The sequence below is a fragment of the Electrophorus electricus genome, chromosome 1 (assembly GCF_041902795.1).
Source record: "Electrophorus electricus isolate QZ-2024a chromosome 1, ASM4190279v1, whole genome shotgun sequence".
NCBI lineage: Eukaryota > Metazoa > Chordata > Actinopteri > Gymnotiformes > Gymnotidae > Electrophorus > Electrophorus electricus.
In genome coordinates this window covers 37569623-37595158 of record NC_137497.1, presented here as the reverse complement: position 1 = coordinate 37595158, position 25536 = coordinate 37569623, and the positions used below count along the sequence as shown (strand labels likewise).

Here is a 25536-nt window from a genome sequence, read left to right as displayed (position 1 = left end):
TTAATTATTGGCTTTCATTCAACAATATTTAAAACTGGCTCTGCTATGTGGACTATTCCAACTTATAGATAAAGAAGGACAATTCAATGCTGTTTTATTTTCTTCCAAGGATTCACAAACTGAAATCAGCAACGAGCTGACAAAGAGAATTTCCTTCACAGGATTCACGTGTGAATCTTTTTGTTTAACATTCAACAATATGCCATTTGTCATTGCACTTGGAGAGGGGGTCTTTGAACGCTGACTTAAGAGAAGGGTGAAAAAAATCAATTAACCACTCAAAGGATGGCAACGGGGGAGGCTGTGACAGAGTCAAGTGACATATGCTTAATCTTGCTGTTTTAAGTGCATGTGACGTCGAGGCACGAAATCAAAGACAGCCTTTCAACATTCGCTCTTCATCTCAAAGTGAAGTGTCATCTCATGTGTCATATTCTGGTCTGACACTGAGATTGGTATGACATGGAAGAGAATGATAATAAAAGACATTCTAGCTCATACAGAAAGCACTGCTCATTTCTGACTGTACACACTTGCACCCAGTTATCACACTGTTATGATGAGCAGGCTTATTGCCCTACAGTCGAATCGTCCTTGCTTGGCCAAGTAACCCAGCACCCAGGAGTGTGGTGGTCTCGGGGAAAGAGGAGGAGAGGAGGCTTGATCACAAATGGATGTCAGGAATCCAGTCGAATGCCCTTGGCCAGCACTAGCGCTGAAAGGAAATGGGTTGTACAGTGTGAACGTGGTTTCCATAGATTGAAATTTTTATTTTTGGATGTATTTCCAAAACATTTCTTCCCTTACTCCACAGAGGGCAGTGTAACAGGCGTATGTCGCATGGCGCGTAATGGACCCACGCTGTCCAGCTGCTGAGTGAGTAAAGGGCCGTACTCTCAGTCTAACTAGTTTTTGCGTTTCAGGTTTCACAGCTGAACAACTGAAAATCAATAACATGATATAGGAAAAAATAAAACGATTTAGCCAAGTTCTTTACAGTGGGCACTGCTGGCAATCTTTCATTTTTTACATGTGCATGTAGCAACGTTTTAACATTTTTCTTAAGTAATAATTCCCATTAGGTAATAGGGCAAACAGGATTCTAGGTTCTATCTGATAGCTTAGTTTGAACATTTCTCATTGCACTGTGATGTGGTTAAAATGCACACTTGACCTGCCATGTGCCAATGAAGGCAGGGTCTGTAATAAAGCTAGTAGTTAACAGATATCAGCTGAGATTCTTTGGAGGCTTTGACTGAATGCGTTTTGATCCTTTGACGTCTTAAAGTTAGTAAGCCTAGTTCTGACCCAAAAGTAGTCACAGCACTTCTGAAAACTCTTTATAGCACTGACAGGGACAAAGCTGGAGGGATGCTTGATTTATTTATGAATGTGTGTATGTTTTGTATGGATGGATGTATGGCTCATCCACTCGCTCACTTTATTTAACTCATACATGCCTTTTCTCATAAGCCTCCTCTCCATGCTACAGGACAGCTGGTGCTCGAATCTAAACCCCAGCGTGGCTGTGAAATGGGATCTAATCAAAACACTCTTTAAAATGACCAGGAAACTCCACATTTGAAATCTTTCCTGTTCATTTGAGTCACGCTGTCTGCTCTCTTCGCCCAGTTATTTCTTCACTACCTCAAGACATTTTAGAAGATAATACAGTGTCATCTAAATTCACTACAGCTTGAGACATGCTGTAGGAAATCTTATGTTTTCTTCAGTTGTTTTGGAAATGGAAAATTGCTCAGCTCGCCAAGTTCACTGGTTTTTAGAGTAATCTATGAAATTCAGTTCTTTTGATAATATTTTTATCCACTATGAAAACCACGAACTGCAAAACACAGCTGAATTTCTCGGTCAGCATCAATTATCAACTCATTGTCTGTGATAAGGTCAGTATGGAATTAAGTCTGAAATTAAGCCAACTGAATCAACTCATCAGAGCATTTCTCAGAGCGTCTCAAAGATGTTTCTCAGAATATTTAGCGACTGTTTGACACCTCGGCTTCCCGCAGTTCTCTCCTCATTTCTCCTCTTGCGTTTGCACTCTCTCTCAACATGGGCTTCATTCTCATAAAAGGAACCCAGGGCCTCATGGCTGGCCAAGGTAGCTGCTGAGAGATTACCCACAATCACACTGATAGCAGGCCTGTGTCAGCGCATCAGAGAGAGCAGGAGAGCGCCGGAGGGCGAGAGAGAGAGAGAGAGAGAGAGAGAGAGAGAGAGATTCATGTAGGGCTAACTGCCCTCTTACAGACCCGGCTCTGTAATGGCAAAGTGCACAATATCCGACTGAGGAGTGAGAATCCATCATAACATATTGATCCTGAAAACAGAAGAATTGGCTGTGGCAAGAAGCGAGAGGATTGTGGGTAAGGAAAGTGTTTGTTTTGGCACTCCAGTCTTGACAGCGTTCATGTTTTAGAGAGAGGATCAAGGCATGGGACAGTGGTACAGCAGGAGAGTGTGAGATATAGCATTAGACTACCTTCAAACCCCTTCCTGATTCTTCATGTGCACATTGCCAAATATAACAGTTTTCGGCTCTAAAAGGTTTGTCAAGAGAGATTATTTACTGTGGACAGTATGGTAGGCCTGGACTTGGATGTGACGAATAAGTGGTTGAAATGTGAGTTGGTGTGGGTGTGCATGTGCTTACCTGTGGTCCAACAGGATATGCTGGATGGGACATGGGACCCTGCTCAGAGGTGCTGCTGCTAGCATCAGACTGGACTGAACCATCTCTGCCTCCTGACAGGGAGAGACAGAAAGTGCAAAAGAAAGAGCGAGAGAAAGGCTTATTTCTCTACCTGCCAAAAATTCAATCGTGTTTTCAAATACCATTACAATTGCACAGCCAGAAAACTATCAAAAATATATACTATCATTGTCTCCCGGTTCTTCTCACCCAAGAGAGACATGCTGTGGCGACAGTACGGCCTCAGCGGGATGCTGGGTAAGTGCTGGAGTAAAGTGTTTTATCAATACGTAAACACATGCAGCCCCAAACACATTACATCACCACTATTCCTCCCATTCCACACTACTCATCAGTTTACACACACCTACGTACACTTACAGACATGTTTACGCAAGACACACACAAACATTGCATTAAAATTAGAGAGAGCTAGAGGTGTCATATTGATGACACACCCCACAGAGAACAACAGTACCAGATCCATTAGAGCATGTACGTGCTTACGCCCGACCCACAATGAGGGCATGGGAATGAGTCAGGGATCTGGTTTTCAAATTCCACATCAAATCAGCTATGTTTTGTGACTTCAGCCACAACAGGCCCATCTGTCTCTTTTAGCACAACAGTGCTTTTCCTTTATTACTGGGTGCAGAGTTTTTATGGACCTTCACACAACGCTTAGACATTGTGTACGGCCTGCAAGCAAAATCGACCAAAACTGCAGCTCCTCTTTCGCTTCAGCTGAGTGTCCAAAAGGCGTGGAGTCTGACTCTTATTTCAAGGCAGACGGTGTCACAGACATGAAGAAAAAAAAACTCACCCACAAGGACACACAAACACATACATGCGTCTGGGCATATAGAAATAAAAGATTTCAAGCTCTTGTATGGAGCCCTTGTGTGTAGAAATGTAATTATGAGCTCTGAGAATGTTATCAGCTCAACAAAGGCCTGCATGTCTGCCTGACCTTGTACAGTGCATAAATACTTCAATACATCCGCACCGCGCAGGGATGTAAGTAAAATGTTGAATTAAGAAAGGATTTGTGTGATTTTTGTGTTTCTGTATATTTCTTTCTTCCTTTTTTATACCATGAACCAAGTGTAATTCTTTGTTATATATGCCTTTCAGAACATGAGTATATGAGTACAGTTTGCCTTATGTACTAGGTATCAATTGGGTCCATCAGCCTTTCACAGCTGATATCAATTTCCAAAGGTCAAGTCACTGATTATACTAACTGGACAAAAACAGAAGCTCAATATTTCTCATGCCATCTCTTATACAGAGTCATATAAGTGTCTGTTTAAACTTTTAGCCTGAACCCTGGCTTTAGATCATGGCTGGTTCTTATGCCAGTCTCTTGAATCTAGTGGATTGATTTTGGATCTTAGCCTTCAAAATGTTTTTACTGCCCACCCAGCGAGACTACACCTCTTTAGAGTAGTTCGACCAGACACCCCCACATGGGTGCATACATGCACACAGTCACATATAACTGAGCCAGGCATTTAACCCGGAAAGACTCGGGCAGTTCTGCACTGGAGATGCTGCTGTGCATTTTGGCTCATGTTGACAATCAACAAATCAGTCAAACAAACAAAGAACAGTAATGAGAGTAGTTGTAAGGCTTGTAATTTTCAACATAATTTTAAAACAAAATTTTTGTTACATGGAAAAAATAAGTTTCCTATCATGTCCTACAAAATATGCTAAAATCATGGAATTTTCATGAAATAATTTTATTACTTATCTAATACTGGAGAAAAGTGACAGGTTCAGGAAGAATCTAATGACAAACATGTTTTCATGTATAACGTATAATAGCTGGTTTATAAAAAAAAAAATGAGACTATTGCAAATTAACAATTTAAACTTAACAATTTAAGAACAATACAGCATGTCAAACCAGCTAATTATTTAACCACCTTTTTTTTTCACTTTCTCCTTACAACCAATAAAATAACTGATGCAAAGCCATAGCCTTCAACAGTAATTGAAAGAATCACTCTCCTGTATAATTTTAGAGGCGTCACACTTCCAGAATGCATAACAATATACAAATAATCGGATTTTTGCACAGTGATGCAATTAGTGTAACGTCACCACCTGTGGATAATACATTTCTCATACGCAGCTGCATACTTGGCTTAGCTTACAATATGTTCCTCCACTGCATGAAAGAAGAACATTTGATCCCTTCGCCCATAGCTGGGAAGTTAACGTGTTTTAGTTGTATGAAGGGAATGGAGGAAAATCAATAATGAATACATGCACATGGGGCTTCTCCACAGGCGCTTTAGTATGATTTTTTTCCTCCCTGCAATGAAATTAAAAAGCTGATGGAGGAAACGTCTGGGGATTTCAATGGCCATGCCGTCCCATTATCAGATCCCAGTGTTCCTTTAACCTGTTTATTAAAGGGAGCTGTCCTCTAAGTGGATTACCTTTTGAACATAGACACTGTACTAATGCCAAGGTTACAGAGAGAGGGGAAAGCTCTACTTTATACAAATATGTTACAGGAAAATGTTGCTCATACATGCACTTTAAGTATGTGCGATTCCAGTGCTAAATGTATTTTTAAGTAACAATGAATTCATTTCATGTCAATGATGTCATGTCACTAATTACTCATTTTCCTCAAATATTCTTTTAGCAACAACTGACAGATATAGGTGGTCTAAAATTTTTATTAAATCAATTCATCCATTCACTGTAAATTTAATGCATTCATGCTTTCATTCTCTGACTAAAAACCCAAAATGTAGCCTAACAATTACCGTTGTTCCAACTGACTGGCTAGCGTCTCCGTGTTAATCTCTGCACCTCCAGGACACTGAAGCTCAGATTCTGATGACAAAAGCACCAGATGCTTCCTAGACTGACGGAGCCCGATATGTCAGCTCTGACGCAGAGGTTACCTGCTGACTTTTCCTCATGGCCTCCACCTCTTTTGGGAGAGGAAAACATGCTATTTCAAGAGAAGTTTTTTAAAAAATCGGCCCAGGCCTTTGAAATATCAGGCAGAAAGAAAACTGCAAAATGCATTTTATTTAATGGGGTGTTACACAGGGACAAGATGTTAAGGTTCTTAACCATCCTTGAGCCAAGAAAATGCCTTTCTTTCTTACTGTGCTCAGGATGAGCCAGGAGGTTACTTGCTGTACCATGACCAACCTTGTGGCTAGCAGTGAACCATGTAGGAATCAAGTGTAGGAACTAATGGTCTCTTTCATGTTGAAAAACAAAGAGCCCTCAATGTCTCCATGCATGTCAATGTGGTCTGTTATTACATGACAGATTAGCAACAACAGAGCTACATACTAGCAGGTTGGAGCACCAACACCCACAATCTCAGCAAGCTAAAATTACAGAGTGGTACACTGGTACACTGCAGTACCAGATCCAGTCAGTTCAAGTTATTCAAATAGCTATTGTGAGGCCCAGCCTTGTAGAGAACCACCTGACTTCACTTATTAAGGGTCTTTATTGGATATTGGTTGTTGCTGAAAGAGGTGGAGCTCTGTAGGACTAAATTCCAAAGGAAGCCTCCACTTATTGGCCTCGTTTATCCCCCATGATGCTTTGCAGGTCCACCAGTTCCATCTGCTGAGGTCTAACACCAGCAACATCATCCTGGATCTAAAAGAGAGACAACAGTCTTGGTGTGGTGCGCAAAGTAAAAGGGTCGCCATTACATAAAAACGCATTGATCACCTAAGTGGCGACTGCTGAGTGGGAATGAATAGACCTGAGCGGAATGAGCGTTTTATTTCATTATTATTTTTTCCCCTAGAGTGCAAAGAGCCGGCTTTATCTGACCTCTTCCAAGCTCTGTTCCACTGCAGAGCATCCCCGCACCTCCCCCTGCCAAGCACAGCCACAAAACAGTGGGCCAGACCGACATCGTCGGTGCAGCAGTTCCACACGCCACCTCCTTGTAATCAAATGGCCGTTATTGAAAGCTTTGTAAAGCGCCTGCTCGCTTTCATCCCCCGAGTGCATTTATGAATCAATTTCTCTCTTTAAAAAGAGGAGCTTTAACACTTTAGCTATTTTAGTGGAAATGTGTTATATCATAAGTCAGCTGGTGGGGGGTGTGGGGGTGGGGGTTGCTGCTCAATCAGTCTATTCAGAATCAACAGGCCATGGCACTGTGAGCTCTTGGCAGGTCTTAAACACCTCACAGCATTGAGCTCTGTGCTACATTACCTATTTATCGTCCGATTTCATGCACATTCAGCAAGTGAACATTACATATTACAATGCCAACAAAAAGTGCACTCTCTGCTTTTCAGCTGCCAAACACAAGAACATAAGAATATGCTGATTCACAGAAAATGTACATTTGACATAGTCACAGCCTGTTGACATGTGATATACGTTATACGGTTAAAAAAAAAAGCTTTCTTGGCTTTTGCCTTTCTTGACTTGTAAAAAATGACTTTAGGCAGTGTAAACACTAATCAAACATAGCAGTATAAATACTAATCAAACACAAATCTATGACCACTCTAGAACACATTTAGCCACACTGGGTTGGCTATATCATTTAGTCTATCATTTTGCTTCAGGAATGGTGTATACAGTAGGTTTTTTTCAATGTCTGCTGTACTGACAGTGAATCAATCAGTAATTGCAAAAAAAAAGAGGAAAGTCATGGTTTTGCTCAGAGGCATCTAATGTTTGAGCCTGATGAGGTACAGGTTGCATTTAACACAAGCTTAAGTCCAGTCAATAATCAGAACCACGTTTAAATTGCATGGCCTTTGTGTCAGCCTAGTTAATACAGTTTATGGGCATGGAGAAGTATTACCTTAGCGGAGAGACAGAGAAACAGAGAATATGAGGAGGGAGGGAGAGAGGAAGACAAAAAAAAGAAACTAAGTAAGGGAGGGGGAATTAAGACAGAAAGACGATGTAGAAACAGAAAATTGTTTCTGAAAGCGAAGAGTTCGTCAAGCCCCACAGTTATTCCTTGTCCTGCAGCTTTCAGTGAGATGGTGGTGGTGTCACTTTACTATCAGCAACACAAGAAATTGGAGTGTCACACATCTCAAAAGAAACAAAGATTCAGATACTACTTTTGCATGGAAGCTTCAATCATTTACATCATCTGGGTGGGTTTAAGATTATGAAATGGTCTGTTGCTTTTAGTTCAATTTTTGTGTTATTTTAACAACTTTACATAGTTCTGGAACCATGCCTCTGGAAACAAGATTACTCTATGGGGAAGGTTAATGTCTAAATTAAATATATGCATAGTAAATGCTCAGTTCAACTTTCTGTGAGAATGTATTAAAATGGGAACATGACTCTGTTAGAAAATAATGAATAAGCTATTGGCAGCCATTTGTTTATTCAGCTCAGTGTCCCAGTATTGCAACGGAAAATCCACAGGATCATAAAGCGTAAGAAGTTATAATGTAGAAAGAATGGAGGCAAAATATGTGTCTCAGCTTTGGATAATAAAAAAGTGGACTGGGGCTTGTCTCACATGTTTCTTTATTGGTGTGTTCAAACACCAGCCACTGTTGCACAGTAATCTCCCTCCAAATGAAGCGATAACCATAGAAAGGAGGGCGAGGAGGAGGAGGAAGAAGACCCCCAAAGAGGCAAACAGGACAGGGCAATGATTCAGTGCACCCCGAGCTCGAGCAGACACATCTGCTCATAAAGCTTTCTCACTGCTCCTCGTCCTCGAGCAACGTCAACTCAATTACCTCAGGGCTTAGAGAGACAACGACCTATCCAGATCAACTCCGCATCCTTTTAGGCTCACCTGCAAAAGCCAGGGTGCCGAGGTCTGGCCCTGCCTAAGGAATCTCTAACCCTTTTAGAGCAAGCCAGAGGAAAGCAGGGGTCGCTGTGCTTTTCACTCATGCTAACCCTTTCTTAAATTATCTTAACCACATTTGCAACAAATAGGATTCTGGCTCCTGATCTCCGTACTGTCCTGCAGAATGGGACGCCTCTCTTCTGCTTTTTGCACCCACTCTGAAAGCATCCTTCTTTCTGCTTTTCTGTATGTTTCTAGCTGTTTAGCCGAAAGCCCCTCTTTTCAAAACTGCTCCACAGCAGGTTCACACAGAAAATTCAGTGGTGATATTTTAAAATGCCTTGCTTGTCATAATTATAGAGTTGTTTAAACATAATTGTAACAAATAATTGGATTCAATGTTCCAGCTTTAAAACTTCTAGAAATAGTGTTAGTGTGAACAACAATTTGCATGTTTCTGATATTCTGATGTTACTTATATGCATTTGTCATTTGTCATTTTATTTTATTTGAAGTCTATATAAATGCTTAGCTCAGTTTCAAGAAGCTCCCTTAGCAAGTAATTCAAACATGCCTTTTTTATATATATCGTAAACATTTGTATTCTCTTTGCTGCAACAAATTTAAATTTAATGCTGTTACAATGTAATCAATACCCATGTAAATCCCATAGACTAAAAGAAATAATAAAATAGCTTGCAAAAAATTTACTTGTTATTGTTTAAAAGCAGAATCTAGAGCCAGGGAGACAGAGAGGGTTCCCAGGGTGAGGAAATCAACACAGCAGATGCCTCATATGTCAGCTGCTGACCCATAAATCACCCATACCCACACCCACACCCACCCACACCTACCCATACCCACCCACAGCGTTTTCCCCGATTTAAGGCTAGGGACATACCAAACTCACAGTGAAGAACTGATGCCAACTGCAAGCGATTGATGATCGCCTTCCATCAGCTCACTGTCGCCCCTTGTCGCTTGTATATACTCTCTTGTACACCAGACTACAGCTGATGAACGGCATGTACATACGTTGTGTGGCTGTGCAAAAGAAAATGTTCAGGATTCTTGTAACGAGTATACTGAGTTCGGAGTGACTACCACCTCTCCTTGAGCACCTTCCATCCATAAAACGGCGTACGGCAATGTCAAGTTAATGACAAAAGTTCTACCTGCTCTCTAGATAGTTAGCACAACATAATCACTTTCAGTGTAGCAAAATATAATGTTAGTCTAGCACTCTGCCTCAGGAGACCAAGCCTCAATGTGACTAAATAACCCAGGAAGTTTGAGCCTGAACACAAAAAAGCAATTAACACTCCCTCCCCCCATAAAAACGACCAAGAAAAGGATGATGAGGTCTTTATATAAATTTGAACATGACTCCAGATCATGCAAGCATTGGAGAAGGATCGTACATTTTCACTACAAGATCTTTTTGTCATTTCTCCTCTTTTCTCCATCCCACCTCTATTCCCTCACCCACACATCCACCTCCTTGGTCTCCTTCAGGAGGATCAATACACATCATCATAAACACAAGCGATCAGAGGGGATTGCCGGTGACCTGCCACACCGCCTCTCTCTCACGCTCTCCCACACAAGGTCATCCCTGTCTCGCCACCCTGTGAAGGTCGCAAAGAAAGACTGCCGCTTTGAAGCCTTAGAAAGTCCATTCCGCAAAAGCCAAGGCGCGTGGTGTGTGTGTGTGTGTGTGTGTGTGTGTGTGTGTGTGTGTGTGTGTGGTGGGTGGAGGGTGATAAAAAATAACATAACTTCTGCTGATAGTCTCCTTCTCTCTCTCTTCCCCTCTTTCTGTATATCTCTCTCACACACAGAGCACACACATGCACTCACAATCCTTACTATATACGAAGACATGCACAACTCTCCCGCCTCTCATCTCCTCACTCTCTGGTTTCAAAGGAAGCGAATAAGCCAGAAGGACAGAAGGTTATGCATTAGTACTGGTCAGTGCTCAAAGAGACTCCGTCATAAATAATAAAGGCTTCAGGAAGAACATCCATGCTCTAGTTAACGTCTGTGTGCTGCATCTCAGCACATCAGAAAGATACAAGATTGTCATCTCGACCATCCACTCGATCTATATGATTAGGTGACAGCTTCAATTATAAAATACCATGGAGGCAGCCTGAGAAATCAGGAGAGACGAGTAGGAGTTTCTTAGGGAAGCTTTGTACCACATAGAACGTTTGAGGGTGATACTCCACAGTGATAAGTGCTTCTACAGTTTGCATGAATTGCAATGCAATTTGTTTTCTTTGTGATTTTCATAGCTGCACAAAACCCTATATCAGTGATGCTAACAGTAAATGTGGTTTAGGAATACCATGTCGTTTTGAAAAGGTACTGTCAATAAATTGCTTTTGATTCATCAGATACACAACTTTGAGAACACAGTGTGGCACCAGAACCCTACAAGTATTTACATTTCTCTTGATACAGTATGACGGTACAGACATATTGAAGGTGCAGAAAGAGAACCTGGAACCTTGGAAATCTTTTTTTCCATGAAACAATACCCTGCTTTTCATATGTCAGTCCTACCCTGGAAAATGGGCCCTTGGACATAGGCATACAAGGAGCAAATCTGAGTCAAGCCATGAACTTGGACCATACACAGCAGGGAGTTCTTCAACCAGTATTTTGCATGTCCAATTTTATAAAAGCTTTTAAAAGCCACCAAACTATACTGCAGAGTAGATGCTTAGGCAAAATTACTATAAAAAATAAAGGCCCAGTAAGATGCCAAGTACTTCCCTTTCTATCATTACTATGATCAGTAAATCATTTTGGAAATGACAAAAAGCCGTGCATGCAGCTTTTCATTGTTTTTCTCACCAATGCTTCTATGTACCCATTCCAAACTTGAAAACCCAGTGCTGGCTAATTTTCATAAGACCGCCTGTCCTTGCTCGCCCACCAAGAGGCACGTCTCAGAAACCAAAGTGGACCCAGTACTGCTCCCAGACTTACCGTCCCTTCCAACCCCCTTGTGCTTGAATCTTATCTGTAGCCGCTGGCACTACAGACCCATTAGTGTGTAGATTACACATGCTTGGTAGGCATGCATTAGGGAGATGGGGACAGGCCTCAGCTCTAAGTAGATGACCGAAGGCCTAGGCCAGGTCTATAATGAGATCTAACTCCTCGGGAGAGGCACTCGGGGCCACTGGGCTGTATTTACAGAGGCCGGTCTCATTTAAAAGACTGGCTCTGTGTCACTTTATTACTTAGCCCTGGCGTAGCACATCAAGGCTTCCTTTGCATTAAGACCACCCCCCACCCCCCCCATTTGCAGCTAAGCTGATTACACAAACATAATGTGTGTGTTTTGTGTGTGGGCCTGCAAGGGGGGGCATAAGTGGTAAGTGTCTAATGTGTGTGTGTGTGTGTGTGTACTTTTATGTGTATGAAGGGAAAAAGGAGGTCTGGGATAAGGAGGTAGTAATGTGTTTTGCTAGTGGCTAGCCATTAAAACAAACTAATTTATGTTTCCAGGTCAACTTTTAGATGAGTAGCCCACCATGACAGGAGTGGTGCTGCATTTGCACGACTCTAAGATGGCGCTGTCCGAATCTTTTTTTCACCACCATATTATTAACTAATATGTCATGTCCATTGTCCATGCTTTATACCTGCAGTACCTTGAGTGTTTTGAACAGTAAACATTCAGACCGAACAATCCAGATATTTCTCTTGACTTAAGAACAGTGAAGCATAAACCATATCCATCCTGTCCACAGCACATACATTTTCCTCTCAAAGTCCCCCTCAATTACACAAATCAATACACATTTCTTTTATCTTTTCATCCCCCCCTCCCCCCTCCTGTTGAAGGTGACCCCTGGGTTGGAACGTGTCCTCCATTTCGGCAGAATCGGTATAAGTGCTAGCCATTTGGCTCGGACGTTAAGTGTACAAAATGAGTGGTCCTGTCTCTCTGGCCCCCTCGTCCTGACAGGCTGATGATAGAAGCATCACATCCTGGGCCCACAATAAAATGCAAACTGACAAGAGATGAGGCTTTGGTGGCTGCATATAATGCTGGATTGTGCCTCCGAGTGGCTTATTATCTTGTCTCGAGATGTTGAAGAGGAGGGGGATTTCATGAAAAAAGAGTAGACGCCAGACTGTACCCCTACACACACACACACACACACACACACACACACACACACAAGTTTGGCCTTCCAACCACCGCTTTTGGAGCTAATGTTCACTTTTCCCTGACAATAAACAGCACGGTGCTGTTGGGGATATTTGTGCGTGGCAGCTGGAGTGGAAAGCAGGAGAAATGAGCCTTTTTAAAAAGCGGAGGGGTTCACGTGGCATTGGGGGCTGGGGGGGGGGCAGAGGAGAGAGAAGCCGCCTTGGTTTCACGGCAGCCTCACCACAACCGATGATCCACCAGAGCACCAACTCGACACAAAGCTTTCGCACAGGAGGACATATATACACATAGCCACGAAATTCAAACCTTGGAATGAAAACAAATGACTTTTCTCTGATATACCCCTAAAATCAAAATTCCTACTGCATCAAATAGGGAGGTTTGCAAGGCGATTTTTGCAAAGTAAACACACACGCACAGCATGAAAAACGTCACAAACGTGAATTTACTATTGTCTTTGTAAAGACGCAGTTTTCAACAAAGACTGGAACAACATCAACGCTCCAAAGCCCACACTCCAGTGTTGAATGAATTTATATACAGAAATATTTTAAAGGAACATCATTTCATTCAGCTGAATTTTGTCTCAATATCAATTTCAAACCAAAGTGAAGGAGCTAATAAGATGCCACTGCGTGTCCTGTATCCTCTCCCCATTCTGTTGATGTCATCATTTCGTCATAACAAACCTGCACGTTGCCTTCTCTTCTCTAGGAATCTACATGAAGTCGACTTTCACAAAGCAGCGCATACACGATGAAAGATTTTCAAGCATTGCTCACCACACACTCTGTACAGTACATTTTAACTTTTCATGCCATCCTGCTTCATATTTTGCCTCGAAACTGAGATCAAAGCTCTTCAACCTTAGTGTCCACTGTCAAGGACAGTCTTTTAGCTACTGTGTGAACTTCTCTCTCTCTCTCTCTCTCTCTCTCTCTCTCTCTCTCTCTCTCTCTATATATATATATATATATATATATATATATATATATATATATATATATATATATATATATGCATGCATGTGTGTGTAGGGTTAGGATTGCTATATGTGTGAATGCACCTTGACACCACAATCGTCTCCATTTGTGATTTGTAAAGATTTGTCTCTTTAAAAAAACAGCAACACTTCCATCACGATTACTATGATCTCTAGCACCTCTGCAACACACTCCATCTAACTGGACAATACAACAAGGTGAGGACCTGACCAAATGCCATTTAAGCGCCCAAGCCTGTTGTGTTCCAATGCATCGGCGTCTTCTCAGACAGTCAGGGGAAGGCACACGGCACTACTGTGGTTGCATTTAATGCATCTATACACCATTATTGTGTGGAGCTCTGAAACATGTACTCTATGTACCACCTTTTAATGGCTACAACACATGTCGATACAATGTATGTCTGGGTCAAAGCCAGTGGCAACTCATTAACTCACAGCATATAAAAGTAAGCTAAAAAGAGATGATAACTGAGAACTCACCATATAGAAATATTTATCTGATTGTTTGTTTGTTTATTTGTTACTGCACACATAAGATAAGGTACTGACAATGTGTCTGAGGCTTTTCATCTGTGAATTACAAAGGTCCACTGCTGCTCCCTGCACTGTTTGCCACAGAAGATATTTTGTTGTGACAAAACAGAGTGATTTCAGGGCATGTTTTTGCAGATGGATACTGCGACCCTCTGACTGTTTACCATTCACAACAGTTCCACACACCTTAAGCAGCCGTCTCTCACTGCCTGCCACACTGATCTAATATCCATATATGTGTTTACCTGGATTAAAACATTTCACACAGGTGCATTTTCCCTAGGATGCATCAGACTTGGACAAAGCCTGTATTGACCATTAATTACCAACTCAGTTTTATTGCACATAAACACTATTGTGGTATTTATTACTGTGCTGTCACATAATGGAGGTCTTGCTGAATTTTTGTCTAAATCGCATGAAATTGCACAATGTTACAAATTCATTTCTAGAATACAAACTGCAAAGTTAGTTTTAAGGTCTTTATATAATCTACATACTACATTCATACTAAAGGTTTTTTAAAGATCAAATAAATGTTTCATTTTATATATATTTTTTGTAGTTCTTGCTACTGTTTCTATTTTTGTTACATTTTTGTTTAATTGGGTGCACCCAAAAAATTAAGTTTCATATGATAATAAATACATGATTTGCTGACATAAATGAACTATTTTTCCCTCATCGGTATATGGATGTAAAAGTCATAACTTAATTATCCATATATTCAGAATTCAATTCAACAGATAATATGAAATGTGTCACAAAAATGTTTAAAAGCCTGTTTATTATTCTAGCAAGATAGGTATTTCTTTAGGTATACATGATTAAGTGTGATAAATTATGAAAATATTTCCATTTTTAAAAAAAGATCAGTTTCACTGACATCGGACTATTAATGTGGATCCAAAACAGTGCAGCCAGTGCAGACAGGACCACCTCAGCGCTCCTCTCCTCCTGATCTTTTCATGCCTTTATCATGCATTTACTGAACTCTCTCTCTTGGAGGCAGAACATGAGCCTGGCTTAGAGGACAGGTAAGTCACAGGACAGACCATGGTCCTGTGTCCTGGGTCTGCCCCTCAGGTGGAACCACCCACCCCCCCAGGGATACCTCCTAGGTCTATCCATCAGGTCTAACCCTCCCCACTGGGTCTGCCCTGGGCCAGGCCGCCAGCTCACTCATGCTAGACAGTATTATTTGACTGGAGATGAAAGGTGCTGGCCAATAGTGTATCTCATGCCATTTCAAGGGAAACAAAATGTTTCCTGAACAAACAAGCTGAACTAATGTAATGTGGCTTCACACATCTACATATTGTACTACATACGATATAGCATGCAACTGGGAAAGATAATTAGCTTTGAATATCGCTGAATTCTACAATTCTATTGCTTATTGTAAATGGAATTACATGAATGCAAATAATTTAAAATGTGTATCTGTGTGTGTCTCTGTGTGTGTGTGTGTGTGTGTGTGTGTGTGTGTCTCTGTGTATGTCTCTGTGTGTGTGTGTCTCTGTGTCTCTGTGTGTGTGTGTGTGTGTCTGTGTGTGTGTATGTGTATGTGTATGTGTCTCTGTGTATGTCTCTGTGTGTGTGTGTGTCTCTGTGTCTCTGTGTGTGTGTGTGTGTGTGTGTGTGTGTGTTTGTGTGTGTATGTGTGTGTGTGTATGTGTGTGTGTGTGTGTGTGTGTGTGTGTGTGTGTGTGTGTGTGTGTGTGTGTGTGTGTGTGTGTTTGGTTGCATGCATTAAAGCTGGAACACCTAAAATACAGACAGCCTGTAGAAAAACGCGAAGGTATAAAGATAAAAAAGCGGCCAACAAAAGCAGGTTTGATGCTTATTAAAGAAAATTGTAACTCTGGCATTAAGAAACAGTTACTACTCTCTCCCAGTTCTCTCTTTTGGCAAATCTTGCCTTGGGATATCCTTAAAAATTCATCACACTGACAGTGGGATTCTCCAGACCGATCAGGAGCCTGACAGTGAGGGTCGGACAGGGATCAGAGAGACCCCGCCCGATCACCCCCAACCCTTCCAGAAGTCAAATCAGCAAAGAGGGCTGCCGTGGTAACACGCCGTCTCCTTGGTGACAAGCTACATCATGCTCCGACTCCCACCCCATAGCACTTCTTTCTTCCAAAAAAAGGAAAAAAGAAAAAAGTCCATCCACTCTCTAAAGCTTTTCTTTCTTTCTTTCTTTCTTTCTTTCTTTCTTTCTTTCTTTCTTTCTCTCTCTCTCTCTCTCTCTCTCTCTCTCTCTCTGTGTGTGTGTGTGCGTAACTTACACACAGGCTCTTGTTAGGATGCTAGACATTCATAAGGGGGTAGCTGATGTCTGATGTATAATTTATTTCAAAACACCAACCGATGCACTTTATACTTCCCTTTTAATGTCTACTGTAAGATACCTAACTGGCATGTCATCGGCTTACCTGTTTCAGTTTAATTAAACCAGATTAAACACCAAGTTCCAAACTGCACAGTAAAATCCCCAGTCCTGAATGAACCTTTTTTAGGTCCAGCAGGACCTAAATGACCACTGTATATTAAATCAACACTGTAGGAGTTCATTCAGCAATGAGGGGTTTACTGTGTAGTGTCGCCTTCACTAACAGGCTTGAATAATTCTCCATTATTTAGTTTAGATGAATTAAAACTGGGTATGTTATGTTATTATTGTGTTCAATATATCTTACAAATGTACTCTTCATATCTCATATACAGATATTTCAGTAAATTGATCTCATATACATACATTCCTAAAATACTAAAATTAATCAGTTAATTAATAAAATGTTAAGCATGACATGTTACCCTTCTTGGCTACCTCTCCCACTACTAACTTTACTAACAAACTTCTAAAATATTAAAATTTCTAAAATGTAATAATATTCTAAAATATATAACCTCAGAGTAGTCTACAGTGTAGGCTTTCTTCGTGAGTAACTAGGGGAGCACACACCAACACACACGCACACGCGCGCACACGCGCACACACACACACACACACACATATGAGAGAGATAGAAAGAGAGAGAGAAAGTAGTCACAACTAGTGTGTATCAAGCTTGACACAAGCCAAGAAAGAAACAATGAGAGAAAAGAGAAAAACATAAATCCCCAAGATGTGGTAACATTGTGGTTACATTACATTAACCAAGCAAGACCAGAAATTCATAAAGGTGGCTACATAAAATGAAAAGCCACATTTGAGACCTTTTTAAAATGCCAATTTACATTTTCTTATGTGGCTACTGCCGAAATGAATACTTTTGATGAAGGCACATAACAGTTTTTTATTTTTGTATAAATATATGGTATGTTTTATATTATCAAACTAGTACTAAAAATGTGCAATTATAATTAACGGCTCTTATATTTTCATCATTATAAATATTAATTCAAACTCAAACATCTATGTCTATATTGTTACTCAAATTTGAAAGGTGGCATAGACTAACTCCCATACATTTGTGTGTATAAACATGTACATATGTGTGCACATGTATGTGTTATGGGGTGATAAAGGGTGTGAACTGAACTAAATTTGGAGCTGGTACATTTGGAGCTTTGGAAAACCAAAGGAAAGGTAATCACTGATCTTCAAACAGGGATAAAAAATCTTTCTCACTCTGTTGAAGTTAGTCTAGTGAGTTAGCTAATAGTGAATTAGTACCTATTTTTCTATTCAGTGTCTATTCTATGAAAATCTACAAAAGAGTGCATTGTAAGAAAGATACTGGTTTCACTTCAGATATATTATTAAATAAAGTACACAGTTCATTTGAAAAGTCAGTCAATTAAAACAAAAGAGATCAGAATTAGTTATTAATTTTCTTTTAGCTTTGCTTTTGGCTTCGGGCCAATTTCAGGGTTTTGCCTAGGAACTTCAGTCATGCACAAGGGAACACACTGCAAAGACAAATATAAAGCGACACAGATTAGGTTTTACATTATTTAAACACTAAATAGAATTTAAAATGATAATGAATGATAACAGTGAATGCCAAATTAAAAATAAATCACATTAAGTTAAACATTAATATTATTTTATGGACTATTATGATACTTTATACACTATAGGATAATAAGTATATATTATAAAATTATAAAATCGCAAAATACTACAACACACTCAAATCCCCTTTTAAGAGTTGAACATTAGTCATTAAAAAACCAAAGCATCCAATTTTTTCTTTACTGTTCTTTTGTTCAGAAAGGGCACCCAACTCAAATCCTGAGCACACAAACCCAGACGAATGGAGAGTGAAAGTGTATCGCTGTGTGCATCGCACCTCTGAAGCATAGCCCAGCCAGATCAGAGCTGAGGATGAAGCTCTGGAGCTCTACACACAACAATCACATTTCTCTCCCCTCAGGCATCCCACCTTTCTCTCATTCTTATCTCCAGCCTCAGCCGAGGAGATCTTGAATGTGAAGAAACGTCACCCTGTATGACAGATGAGTGTGTGCGCGTGTGTCTGCCGTTGCCGGGTTGCCCCAGATTCTGTCAAATTTCTCTGCATTCGGTACGGCAGCAAAAACGAGAATGGCGTCCTCTCGCTCTGTTCAGCTGAGCCCCCTGCCACGTCCTTCCAAAGTTTTGGACATTTCCAAACAAAGTTTACCATAACTGAACATGACTTTTAGTCATTTATTATGCTTTTTAAAAAGAAAACAGCATTAGTACCGATAAAAAGACAGCCTCCTCATATGGCTCTCATCACATAACTTCACAGATAAGTACAATAGGATGGAACAGAGGACAACAGCTCAATGATTTACACATTACACACCTCCATAGACCTTAAAAAACAAATAAACAAAAAACAAAAACTGTAAATACAGCATGGAATTTAAAAACCTCTGAAAGACTGCCACTTCTCCTGAGTTAACCAAGTTGGACACACACTTTTCCCTACTGTTCTGACACTCTTTTCAAGTGCATCATCTAACACCATACTTTAAAAGTGCTCTCTGACACAACACCTGGCTTTTTAACAGCGCTCACTAAAAAATTCTTGTGTAAACCCTCCAACCAGGACTTTCACCTGCTTTACAGCACTTTCCAACTCATCTTGCATGTATGCACGCACGCACACACACAAACAGACACACGCACTCACACAAACAGTCACCAAGCAAACCTATTGCCTTGCTCCCCGACACTCGCCTGTGTCACACGTGGTTGCGGACGTCTGTCAGAGGCGGGAGAGATAACGGCGGGGTGACGGTGCTGTGACTCACCGTAGAGCTTGTCATCGGCATCGGTGTCGGGCGGCAGCAGCAGGGGCTCGTCGTTGGTCTCGCTGTCCGAGCTGGGACCTCTGCCGTCCTCCTGCATGTCAGCAGCTTCCATGTCTCCTCGAAGGGAGAGCAGTGGCTTGCTCAGCTGCCCTGTGATCATCGGAGCCGATCTGGAGGGCGATACCGGTGCACAGACCAAGCAGGTGGGGATGGAAAGGGGTTGGGGGCAGGGTGGGGAATAGAAAGAACGCCGGTCAGCTCTCGGCACACACCCGTTCTTTCGCTCTCGCACACACGTGCTCTTTCTTTCCGAGTCCCCTCTTTTTCTCTTTTCTCTCCCTCTCTCTCTCGCTCGCACACACTCTCCGGTACTGACTGCCCGCCTGCTCAGCTCTCTCTCTCTCTCTCTCTCTCTCTCTCTCTCTCTCTCTCTCTCTCTCTCTCTCTCTCTCTCTCTCTCTCTCTCTCTCTCTCTGCTGGCTGAGCTACTGATCACTGTAGTCAGGTGGAGTGCTCTTATGGAACTGTAGAGATTCTAAATGATTCCATTTGGGTACCACGCTCTCTGGTACGCTCACAGGCCTCATTTAGTTCCTTCACTGTCATTACAGATTTACACTATAATGTAATGTTTAGATATGCTAGATATGGCAAGAAAAATAATACTTTGTTTAATCAAAAACACATTTGCGATATTAAGCTCTGCAGGTCTTGGCAGAGTTTTGGTAAAAATCTGTCACACTTTAGCAGAAGAGATGGCAGTGATGGCATTACTCTGAATTTTAATGCCGTGCTTCATTCAAGTGTCACAGTCATTTGCATACACTCTTAATTGCCTAAACTGCATTTCCACTTATGCAATCAACGTAACTCATGGCAAAGAGCACTTTTATGAGGTGACATGAAAAGTAGTATTTCTGTGTTAATTTAGCAGCAACTCCCACAGTAGTGTGGGAAGAGGCACTTCACTTTTTTAAATAAAAAAGATTTTTAAAAATTATTAATATAACTTACCTAAATGGTGTCTCCAGATTAAACTGAAAATTAGCTAGAAAACTACACTCCAAAAATATTCTTTTGCAGATATCCAAAGCTTAGGGATGAGTTAGAACATGTCAACATCTGCTAGAAACCAGTTAGAACATGCTCTTCACAAAGCCCAACACCAGTGTGTGCCACCGGGAAGCGCCTGCTGAACCACTGCTGGTCCAGATCTGGGGTTGCCTCTGGAGATTCAGCAGGGATGTCACCTCTACTATCTCTCTCTCTCTCTTTCTCTCACTCACTCTCTCTCTCTCTCTTTCTCTCTCTACCCCCTCCTCCCTCAGATGTACCTCCCCCCTCCTTTCCTGACAGCGAGGCACATAATAAACAAATAGAGGCAGGGCAACAAAAAAAAAAAGAAAAAAAGCACCTTTTTCTTCTTGCCTGCTGCTTTATTTATGGAGAAGTTTCTGCCTAAGCGGTTTTGAGATGGGGGTCAGGTGATCAGTTTGAATCTAGCCTGACAAAATAAGCAGGAAAATGGGGGATGAAAAAAAATTCAGGAAGAGTAGAAGGGGCAATGAGGCTGCCTAGACCTTCACACCATGGTGTCCCAAGGATCACTGCCCCCTCTGCCCCGGCCAAGCCCCCCCATCCCCCCCGGGGCAGTCAATGATTGGCGGCCGATGGGAGGTTTCTGCAAAGGCGCTCATCAGATAGAGTGGCGGGGAGTTTGATATGACGTGATAATCTATGAAAATGTTAATCAATAAGAATAGTTTAAGCTGTCATTGACAAAGCGGGGCCAGCCAGTCAATACTCATATACCCGGCAACAATGTCGCTTGTCATTGCTTCGCTGGAGGTTTTTCCCTCCCTTTTCTTCCTCTTTGCAGAGCACTTAAATCTGAGATACTCAACAGCGCATCGACACGTCCCCACGCTGTCTCCTCCGGAGAGAGGTAAACACATTTTTCCCCCAGTGCTGAACTATGGTGTCTCTCACTCTGCATTCATTTCAACTGAGCTCCCTTTCCCCTCCATCCATCTATCCATCCATCCATCCTTCCATCCCCTCTCCCCCCTCCACATTCTCCCCTTTGAGTTGCCTGATAGGTCCAGTGGAGGGCAAAATTAATACCTAATTGAATAGTGCAGTCATCAAAATAATCAATACTTTTTTATTATTTATTCTTTACACTCTGTTGACTGGTTGAGAGTTGTGAGGAGCCAAGGGAGAGAGAGAGAGAGAGAGAGAGAGAGAGAGAGAGAGAGAGAGAGAGAGAGAGAGAACAGAGCTCAGTGTAACTTTCAGCACATACTGAGAAAGAGCTGGACACACAATAAAACCTGAGGAAAAATTATGGCTGAGTAGAGGATAAAATCGGGGTGGAAAAGAATGGGAGAATGTTTCTCTTCACAAGTTATAATCAAAAAAGATAAACAAGATCCAGAGTGTCCTGAAAGCAGAAAAAGCCTCCATATCTCTGCCTTTCTTCCTCATGATGGCTTTCCTTTCTTTTGCATATACCAGATTAAAGTGGAAAAACACTTTTTACAGGATCCTTGTTCTTTTTGGATACAAGTTAAAACTGTTAATAAAAGCGGAGAGTTCTGATCAATGTACCTACTCACTCTATTTTAATTTAAGTTAATGGTGTTTGAATTCCCTAGGATAATTGGTTTCACATGTTTCAGAAAGCATATATGGAGAGATTCGTGGGGTCAAGAAGTTGGGGTGGGGGATGTTATGTGCACGCACGCACGTGTGTGTGTGTGTTTGGGGGGGGATTGTGCTTTACTCTCCTTCAGTCACAGTGAAGAAGCAACAGGAAAACACACTTCCCTCCTCCCTCCCTGCTCTGAGGGTCATCTCTATGTCCCCGCCCCTTTTCTCTCATAAGGTATCCAAGCTAATTGTAATTGTAATAGCTGCAGGGTGTATGCTGTTCACTGAGGTCGAGGAAAGGGCCAAAGATTGAAACAGTGAGAGGCCAGTCTGCTATGGTCAGAGAAGTCTTCTGTTCAGCTTCAGGGTCTGCTAAATTACACACCTTCTTTCACACTTAGAAGACAATAGTGCAAGTTCTCAGTATTTCAACATCTATATGGACAACAGAATATTACATTTCTAGTGTGAAACAGAGTGATTTTTTTTTTATTATTGTACCAGTATATAAGGTTCTTAATCATAGAACAGCATTGCATGAGACAATACTAATAAGAAGATCAGAGGATCAGATATATCTATATAGTGAGTCACCGTAATTTCAGATCAGTTTCATATATTATAAAGCATACTTTTAAACAATGTAAAACTTTCTATTGGGACATGTAGTTCTGTAAATTATGTTTCAAACTAAGAACTGATAAGATATTTTAGAGTAATATAACTCTGTAATGTTCAGTTCTGTTTTGAATTAAGCCTTTAATGTTCCGAATGTTGGATTCCAGCAATTAATTACAAAAACAGAACCCAGATACAAGACCAAGAGAGAAATATTTCTGCACAGAGATGCTGGACGAGACTTACACAAAAGTTAGGAGAAACGTCTACAAGCTGCTGTCCACAGAAAACACAGGAAGCATTTTCTTCACTATAGGCTGCAGATCAGGATGCACAGAAGTGCTCATGATCTTAAGAGCACATTCTGATGATGAAAACCAGAAGAGGATGCAGGTATTGCTGACTGAAAGCCATGTCTGACGCCCATGCAGCAGAGTTTATTGGGAATGTTAATGGAGTGGGGTACTGAAAACGAACATGTGCTGTTGGTGCTTCAAGACAGTGGTTGCAACATGCTCAAAACTACAGCATCTGACTGACATGCCAAATCTGAGCTGCGCTGCACACATTCTGCAGTTTGTGATTCATGATGGAATTGAATCACAGAGAGTAATCAAGGACATACTGGCTAAACTCAAAAATGTGCCACACATTTCCAGCATTCAGAGCTTGCCCAACATCGCATTGCTACAGGAGCTAAGGAATACTGTAGCACACCACCATCCACAAGATGTAATTCCAACCTATACATGATGCAGAAAATGCTAGACCAGAGAAGAGCTCTAACAGCATATGCCAGTGATTATGAACATTACACAACATCTGCTGAGTGAGACATTTCAAATTTACTTGATACACAGAGCCCACTTGAACAGATCAGTCTTGATATCAGTAAGGCATATGTATCTCTGTCATGCATCCCTTCTACAGCTGGAGTGCTTACACAACTTCAATCAGATGGGTCACACATCAGGGGTATCCAAACAATTAAGAGAAAAGGCTTGGCCTTGATGTTACACAGATTCTTGATCCTTGTTATAAAGATAGACCACTGAAACACAAACTCAAAGAGCATGCCAAAGCCTTTCTGGACAAGGAAGCACTGAAGGTCACACCAACAGAGAGACCTTCATCACCATGGATGAGCTCCAGCGCCATCTTAAAGAGCCTGTAATAGAGAGAAAAATAGGCAGCCCTTTTGATGGGTGGTGACTAAAGTGTAGTTGCTTTAAGCGCCCATCTGTCCAGACCAGATGGTATTTGGGCTGTCCACCATCACCATATCCCAGTGAATGTGTTTTTAGCATTGTTGGGTACATTTATTTGACAAAAGGAGCTTCCACACTGGACAAAATGCAGAGAAACCAAGACATTACAACTTACTAGGGGTGTAACGGTACATGTATTCATTCAAAACCATCATGGCACATACGTTACGATTCGTGCATTTGGCTAGTCATATGGAGAACATGTGAAGGCTTATGAATGTAATGTGGAATCAAATTTCATAAGTGTGAGCTCCACTCCTTAACAATGGTAGTACTAAGAACCAGAGGTACAAAGCATTTAATGGCTCTAAAAGATTAACTCCATTATTACACAAAATGGTTATGAATACGTTGTTTGATACCTGAGACATTGCTTTGCGATAGTTCTGTAATACGATTTTGGCCTAAAATGTAGGCAAGGTTTTTGCAGACTATGCAGAGGATGTTGAGGTCTTATGTTATACATAAGTTATAATGTTATATATAAGTTCACCACCATTCTGAACAAAATACACTTGTATCAGCTCCTCTGATGAATATTCACATATGAGTTTTGTTGACATCATGTGACGCACCCCTGCCTACCCAAACTACATAAAACACATGCAGGGCAGGTGTACACATGAATGGCATTGTAAGGAAAAAACAGTACCCAAAGAAATCTCCTTTTTTAACCATTATTTTGGATAAAAGATAAAATGGCTATATATGTAGCGTGGACAATGCTTCTGGTTCCTCTTACTGCCATTGTGAACAAGTCTGACTCAGTGGCTAAATGCTTAATTCTGACTCAGTCTCTAAATGCTAAACATTTGGTGCATTTCATACCAAAACACTCTTAGTGACTGAGGTTGGGGTAAGCAGTAAGCAGGCACGGAGGGGACTAGACCTTCCCAAAGGGGTAGCAAGAACAAATTCCAGAAGGGATTCTGGTGCAAGAAGGTTTACAAGTGATGAGAGTTTACAAAAACAGGTGCAACAAGTACCTGATGCTTTTATCCAAAGCAACGTACAATTATGACTGAGTACAACTTGAGCAATTAAGAGTCTTGCACAGGGGCCAAACAACGGCAACTTGGCAAAGGTGGGGCTTGAACCAGCAACCTTCCAATTATAAGCCACTGCTTACAAATGTTACTCCTGCTGGCTGCATCAAACAGCCTCACATAGTCAACAAAAGGATTCGAGCAGATTTGCAATACAAATCAAGTAGTAATAAGGGCTAGAACCAAAATGGGTTTTCCCAGCCAGGCAGCTAAACCTGGGGTTAAATTCATCGATCTGTATTGAAGTTAGACAATCAGAACTAGCATAAATAGCAGGACTGATAGGGCTAACTGCCAGCACCTCTCTACTCTCCCTCTATATACACCCCTTGTTTCCTCCGCTAATTAGTAGGAGCATACCATTACAGTTAAGGGTCACCGAGACAATCACAGTTAACACATTGTGATACTATACATGGCAGTTATATACATGTAACTTTGCATCTTCCTATTTTATGGACATTAG

At 41.3% G+C, this 25536-nt stretch overlaps 1 protein-coding gene across 1 annotated transcript in view; it reads right to left on the bottom strand.

Annotated features, from left to right (window-relative positions):
* pou6f2 (POU class 6 homeobox 2) overlaps positions 1–21481 on the bottom strand; it is a 70750-nt gene extending 49269 nt beyond the window's left edge. Inside the window, exons 1-2 of the mRNA XM_027004385.3 lie at positions 19487–21481; positions 2672–2763 (exon numbers count right to left, since the gene is read on the bottom strand). Coding sequence (XP_026860186.2) covers positions 2672–2763; positions 19487–19646 — 252 coding nt within the window. The 5' untranslated portion in view covers positions 19647–21481. The remainder of the gene's footprint in view (positions 1–2671; positions 2764–19486) is intronic.
* Positions 21482–25536: the final 4055 nt, after the last annotated feature.